Source organism: Quercus suber, unplaced genomic scaffold (genome assembly GCF_002906115.3).
Source record: "Quercus suber isolate HL8 unplaced genomic scaffold, Cork oak 2.0 scaffold_599, whole genome shotgun sequence".
NCBI classification, from domain to species: Eukaryota; Viridiplantae; Streptophyta; class Magnoliopsida; order Fagales; family Fagaceae; genus Quercus; species Quercus suber.
Window position 1 is genome coordinate 222563 of NW_027070043.1, and position 7577 is coordinate 230139.

The 7577-nt window shown below is 33.3% G+C and overlaps 1 protein-coding gene across 1 annotated transcript; it reads right to left on the reverse strand.

The window, feature by feature from the left end:
- Nucleotides 1-1383: 1383 nt before the first annotated feature.
- On the reverse strand, nt 1384-5709 carry LOC136063948 (ankyrin repeat-containing protein ITN1-like). Its single transcript, XM_065765002.1, has 4 exons — nt 5477-5709; nt 4352-4399; nt 2633-3063; nt 1384-2127 (listed from the first exon to the last, which is right to left on the reverse strand). The coding sequence occupies exons 3-4, from the start codon at nt 3041-3043 to the stop codon at nt 1519-1521; spliced, it is 1020 nt and encodes a 339-aa protein (XP_065621074.1). The 5' UTR covers nt 3044-3063; nt 4352-4399; nt 5477-5709; the 3' UTR covers nt 1384-1518.
- Nucleotides 5710-7577: the final 1868 nt, after the last annotated feature.

Here is a 7577-nt window from a genome sequence, read left to right on the forward strand (position 1 = left end):
ATTTTTGTCACAAGTGTTCTGACTTGGTTCAGGTTCAAGATGTTCAATATGCAATTTGAGGAACTTCAACACAGTTCCTGACACTGAGTTGCGAGAGTCTCCAAGGCTTGCAGTTGCAGAAGTGCTGTTGCCTGCCTACAGATCTTTTGTAAATCGTTTTTGGTGCGTTTTCTCATACTTGAAGTAACACACACACACGCTTGCACACGCACACACAAGCATGTGTTTGTGTATGTGTGTGTGAAAAAGACGTTTCTTTCTGGATGTGTTTATTACAAAGTCAATAATGAGGTCTATTTAGAATTTTCAAACAACATTAATGGATATATGAAATACTTGAATGTTGTCATTCTTCACATTTTTTAAATGGTCATATTTAAAATAAGCTCTATGTAAGAGCTACAAATGACTTAGGGTACTTGACCCAAAGCTATGCAAAATACATGAGATAGATTGTATTTTCATTGGCTGTCTAATGATTCCTCATTACTCTGTCATTACTTTCTTGTTTACACTTGCTTTTGGATGTTTTACTGGCCTCTAGTTGAGAGTGGCAAGAATCCTCAAAAGTACATCAAGTATACGGAGCGGAGGATCTTGAACGAATGTTGCAAAGGCAAGCGGGGAATTCACAGAGTTTGTAATAGAGAGTCCAGCCATACAAATATTTTGTAAGTAGATTAGTTTAACTACTTTTCCTATAGTGAATTTTCTACTAGATTTTGTCCTCGAAGTTGTATTTCCATCGAAAAAGTTCTTTGGTTTTCTACTTTGTTATCAAATTTTGTTCCTTACTTATATTGCTTTCATATTTACTACTTTTATATTTGGTATTGATATACGTGGTTAATTGTTTATCGGTGCAGTTTAATACATATTGAGTAAGATTTATTATTAAATTCAATAGTTCCGTTGAATAAATTACATAAGGTCTAAGTTTTTTTTTTTCACAAAAGAACCAAAACAAACAAATAAGTGAATTTTTAGCTACTATATTAGTAAATAACCTACCAAAAGCCTTGTTATTTAATTGGTTGACACTTTTGGGGTTCAAATTTTTTCTCCCCATTCTAACTATTGAATTATCAAAAATACCTCTTAAAATTGAGAATAGTAGCATATACATCAAATTGGACCATAAGTAACATATGATATCAAAGATTCCTTTTGTATCAGTAAATAAAATAATTATTAAATGATGGACATTGATAACTTTGTAACCTAAGTAAAGTCCTAATGGTGAGGGGTAATCTACTGGAATATTAGGCATTATTCTATCCTTCCCCAAAGTAACTATAATAATAAATATTAAAGAACAACAACATAGATGTATGATTTATATAATGGAATTATAATATGTCCAAGACCAAAAAATCACAGAGTATGCAATTGGAGCTAAACAGTCAGCAATTACCTTCCAAGAAGAAAAGAATAAAGAAAGAAAAATCTTCATGTTTGGCTGGTATATGCCAATTATTAACAGGACCAGTACAACATACAGTACAATTAATGAATATGTTAAAACTGACGCTTCATTTTCCTATCGAAAATGCTAGGTCCGTAAGTTGAAATGACCATTTCAACAAGAAGGGGGAACTGCATCAATACAAAGAGGGCGATAGGAATACTAGCCAAAAAAATTATGGGTTTGAAAACCCATGATTGTTCATGTAGCATAAGAATAAGTGCAGTAGAAAAAGCTGTCATCATGGCTGCAATAGAAAAGAAAATGGCAGAAAGGCCTATTATCATCTTTCTAGGCAAGGACTCAAGGAAATCTTCTTCTTCATAACGAGATGTGAGGATTCCCAGAAACATTAAGACTGAAGTTGTGGAGGAAAAGAGTGAAAGAGCATCGGATACTATAAAGACCATAAATAATTTTTTATTTAAGAAAATTGGGAAGCCATTATTTTGGTCATTACCACCTGGAACGGTAAATGCTGCAGCAAACATAATGGTAATAATGAGAGCACCCACTACGGTACAAGAAGATGCTGTGTCCTTCATCCATTTCTCTCCCTTGCCCATCATGTCCTTATGGTTCTTTGTAAACAATTGTCGGGGAGTCAAATCCTCATCGTTTAATTTTCCAAGAACCCTAGGAGGGACAATGCTCTCCACCTCCTGCATTTGTTGAATGAAGTCTTAGAAACCAAGATATTGCAACATTAGAAAAGACAGAAATTTACCTCATGGTATAGGAAAAGTAAATATTAACATTAATGTTTAATTTTAAAAGTAGCTCATAAACAACTTTCAAGTGTCCTTTTATAGGTTTGAAGTGTTTGTAATTTTGCATGTAGATGTATAAGTTTATTTGATAGTTTTTATTTGTTGTTGTTTTGATTGTGTTTTTTTACGTTGATTTCAGTTTCCTGTATTAATATTTTAAAGTAATGAATTAAAACTGATTATCTAATATTTATATAAAAATATAGAAATTTTTTGTAAATTTCAGTAGTGCTAGCGAAAGTACTACAACCTAAGACCAAAAAGTATTCAAGAGGGCCACAGTTACATTTTGTAGCCTACTGTTACTGCTTTATTAAGGACTCTAATAGTTGTTTAAGTGAACATATAGCCAATAGTTCAAGACCCAGAAATTTTAAGTGAGAGAGATAACCATAACCTTAAACCATTGTAGTTCTCTTTGCATCTGCAAAGCTGCACCTGGGATGTGATCAAGTGATGTAGAAGGTGCTGGCATCCCTGCCATATGTAATAAGTTATTGCCGTAGAAGTCATCTCTACCACTCGCCAAAGAGTTTTTCGTATCAAGACCATAGATAAGGTTAAATATTTTGGCTCGACGATGTTGGACAGCAACCGAAAAAATGTTGGTTGATTTTTCATCATGGCTCCACACAAGATCTGGATTCGTTTTCAAAATATCAAAAACAAACTCAAAAATCCCTTCCTTGACTGCACGGAGGATGGCATCATTAACGCAACCAGTTTCCCGTTGTTTTTTACTTGAAATCAATATCTGGCCATTTATGCGACTGAGGAGTTCACGGGAATGGCAATGGGCCAACTTCATTTCATATAGATGCTCGATACCTTGGTTAGTAATCAAAACATTAACATCTTAACTAGATGAACATAAATTTATTAAAAAAAAAAAAAAAAAACTTATAATCTCTTTTCTTGTAAAGTTGTAATTATCTAAGCTACCTTAAAGATTAGCATACTCCATTTAAGGTGGGCTTGAGATTAATATCTGAAAGTCTCACTTACTTGTCTCCTTCATTTACTTGACAAAAATGAAAACAGTTTCCTTTCCCATGGACTTAGTTTAATAGTGTAAAAAATTGAGTAAGCATGTGTGCTCATAATAAATAACAAAATTACCTAATAAGTTAAGAATATTATTTTTTAGGTGAGCTTTAAGACTAACGCCTATAAATTCTATCAACCGTGTATTCTTCATTGTCATTAAGTTAGAAAAAGCAAGTGGAAATATAACAAATTTTAAAATGGGAGGAACTTTAAATTTAAAAGAACAATCAGAGGGAATGTAATGTGAAATTTTCAAATGTAAAATTAGATTTAGGTAGCAATATGAAAGTTGAATCACTGAAAGAGTGTTTAGTTTAGCTGTTTTCATGACTCCAATTCAATTTTCTTCACTTAATTCTCAAAATTTTTGAGCCTCACTATAATTATGTTTTTAAATTATGAATTATGAACTATCTGGTATTTTTGTAAATTTTGACAAATATGTGGGACCCAATTCAATGTCAAGTCCACATCAAAAATCAATGTCCAACACTCTCTTTCTTCTTTTCATTTTTTCTCTCCTTCTTTCTTCAGTTTGTACGCTTCTCTTTTATTTTTTATTTTTCTTTCGTCTTCAACTTCTTCCTTTCTCTTCTCTTTCTTTTTTTCATCTTTTCTCTTCTATTAGTTTCTTTCTCCTTAACCCTCTCTCAATCTCTTCTCTTTCTTCTTTTTCTCTTTTCTTTATTTCTTTCTTCTTCACGTTGGTTTCTTTTCTCAGCTTCTTCTTTCTATCTTAGTGCTCTGATTTGGGTTGTGATCTACGTTTGTGGGGTTTTTTTTTTTTCTTCCCTTAATGCTTAGAGTTTGTGGGTTTTATGGGGTAATTTGTTGTGGTGTTGAAGGTGTTGGTGGTGTGAGTGGATCTACTATATATGGTGGATGGGTTTAATTTTTTGTGATGTGGTGGATAAAAAAAAAAGGATGATCAGTTGGGTTTTTGAGGGTTGTAATTGGTGGATTTGTGGGTTTCTGATGGTGGTAGGAGGTGGGGAGACTAAATTTCATTATGTAATCTAATTTATTGAACTTAAGGAAATATAATAAATTGAGTTGTAAAGTACAATACCTAAGAGAGTTCGGAGATTAGAAACTAGTTGGCTCCATGAATATAGCCCTGCAAGGCAAAAACTTTGCTCAATTGTGTATTTGAAAATTATTACTATAAAAGAACTGATGAGGTAAGTATAATATATGTAAAACCATAAATTTTAAACGTAATTTCAAAAATACTAAAATTAAATTTCATTATTTTCCATCCTTTAATTTCACATTGTTAAGAAATGCTTCATTGTAGTTTTCTATGACGAAAGGGAATCTTGGAGTAGTAATCATAGGGCTTGAGGGTTACAAAATAGCCCATGGCTCACGGTCCGACCCAATAGCCTAGTTGCCTACCAAGCTAATGGGCGGCCCAGTTTGTTGTTATTGAGGCCTATGGGCAGCCCACTAGCTAAGTGGGTTAGGTCATGGGCTAGTTTTTATGCTCATAGACGCCCGATGGACTAGTCTAGTAGCCCAACCCGTTGGCCCAACACATTGCCCAATCCAATAACTCAGAATTCATAAAGTGGAGGAATTTCTTAAGAAAACTCTCCCAACCACATAAACGCCCGATGGACTAGTCTAATAGCCCAACCCGTTGGCCCAACACATTGCCCAACCCAATAACTCAGAATTTATAAAGTGGAGGAATTTCTTAAGAAAACTCTCCCAACCACAAGATACTTAAAGTGGTTGTTTTAAACTTAGTTTACTAAATATATATTTTTCTAATAGTCTAGCAACTTTGAATAAACCATTTGACTTTTTTTTTTTATTAAAAGATTAAAAAAAAAAAACCATTTAAAGCCTTAATAAAAAAAAAAAAATTAAATAGCTTTCCAGCAACAAAATAAAATATTAAATAGATTTGACTGTAAATTTTTTTTTTAATTGAGCCTAACCATAGGTAGTTTTACTGTAATTACATACAAATAAAAAGAGTTTTATGGAAAGTAGGGGAAATAAAAAATTTATATTAAATTGGTAATTTTAAATAAAATATAGTATAAAATAAGGATTCTAATGTTAATGTTTTGAAAAAATAGTTAGCTAAAATAGGAAAAATAAATTCTTATCATAAAAGTTGGAGAAAAGTTTAGGGATTTTACAACCCAAATCTTGAGAAAAAGAAATTTATATAGTGATATACCTGATCCAATAATTACGTTACCATTGCTTCGGTTTTCGATTCCTACAGGTTGTTGAATGTTCAAACAAATATCATTGTTGAGACCACCCGATTGAATATGTATACCTAGAAAGAAAAAAAAATACACACATGCACAATTATATAATTCAAGCTTCACTAGTGACGTTCAAAAGACAACACATACAGGGACAGAGCTGGGACTTGGAGTTAGTGGGAGTAGTTCTGTTACTCACTATGTGCTCTACTACTTAAAACTCTTTGGGTAAAATAGGTTGATTGGGCTTAATTTTTTTTAGCTTTATTGTTGGTAATTTTTGTTGTTGGGCTAATTTTTTTGGGCTTGCATATTTTGTTTTAGATTTAATCATTTTTTTTATGACCTTTAAAATGTGGAAAATGCTAAAATTGCAAAATTTTTGCAAATTACTAATGTTGTGAGTTATTATTGGTAAGTAAAAAGTGATGCAAGTGAATGAACTAATAAGAGTTTGCTACTGCAATAATTTATAAAAATGTTATAAAAAATTTTGTGGCTATAACATTTTTTTTTAGATTAATGATAGAAAACTTTATTGATGTAAAGGAAAAACATATACAAAAAAGAAGAAATGCCATCACTATGCATGTTTCAATACCAAACCAAAACAAAAAGAAACTTCAACAAAACATTATAAAAATAGAAGATGACTTTTTGGTGAGCAAGCATGCTTAACAATTATCTTAAGTAGACGAAACTCGCTGATATACCTCTAGAACTACGATTGCCCCTTCCAAAATCACCTTTGGTTGTGTTTGATTATTTTCAAAGTAGAATTTGTTTCTAGCATTCCATATTGCCCAAGACAGAACTGCCCATTGCTCTATTTTCATTTTGCTCTGTTTCTCCACCATCACAGGAAACAAATGAAAAAAATCTTGTGCTTCATTACTGCATTTCTGCACTCTTCCCCTCACCATTGCCCATACATTCCGAGCGAAAGGGCATTCCCATAATTTCTGGTTGTTGGTGACATAACTCGCAAACACGATCCACCTGGACATTCCTTTGATGAAGGTTATCCCGTGTAGGGAGAATATTGGATCAAGCTTTGGAGGCATGTTCTAAGCTTTGGAGGCGCGTTCATCGTCCAGATCCTCTTCCACCACTTAGCATCTTCTTTCGCCCTCGAATGTTCCACTTCCACCTCCTGCCTTAATCGAATAGCCAACCTGGTATGCTAGATTAATTAGTCACAAATTTGTAATATTCACAAGTGCATGGCAAGTTGAATATGGTAGATGAGAACCAATTAAAATTTGCCAACTCAATTGTTGTGAAATTGTAGCATGATTCTTTGTCAAATGAATCCACTTTTATTATGCACCTAATCACAACAAGTCTGTGAAAATTGTTGCGCCCCAAGACTTGTTGAATTAAAGTTAATTCAAGAAGCATGAAGTTGCGGAGTGGGTTAGGATATTGACTGGTGGTGTGGTGTACTTTGAAATACAAAGGAAGGTCTTTCTTTAGGCACAAGAATAGGGCCTTGAGCTGTACACATTGTATTGAGATTAAGAAGAATTGGGTAAATTGCATTGCTTGGCCTTGAGCCTCTTGACATATTAAAGAACAAATAACACGGAGTATGGACCATAATACGGACCAGTATGTATATGGTGAACGTTTGGAAGATTGTGCTACTTACTTGAGTTGTCAAGTGCTGGTTCCTACGACATTTTAGGACGACCAGGGGAGGGTGGTGGGTTGGATAGAATAATTTATTTTATATTTTATACGTGGTGTGGTAATAAATATATATTTTCTGATAAAAATTAACCATGCAGGTGTCCATTCAAGTCATGCAAGAGTTGCTGTTCAAGAGATAAAATCCTTGTCCTATTCACGGTATGCTAACTTGAAGTATGTCGGTCATTGTTAGGTGACTGAGTTGTTGAATATTTGAAGTTTTAGTGGCATATAATAGGAAAGTTATATCCAGCATGCTCACATTGATGTCATTTTAGATTCCTATTCTGAACATGAGAAAGCTCCTTTGCTGCCTGCAATTCTAATATGAAGACAGTTAGAAGCAGTTTTATATGCTACTTTCTTTTGGCTGGT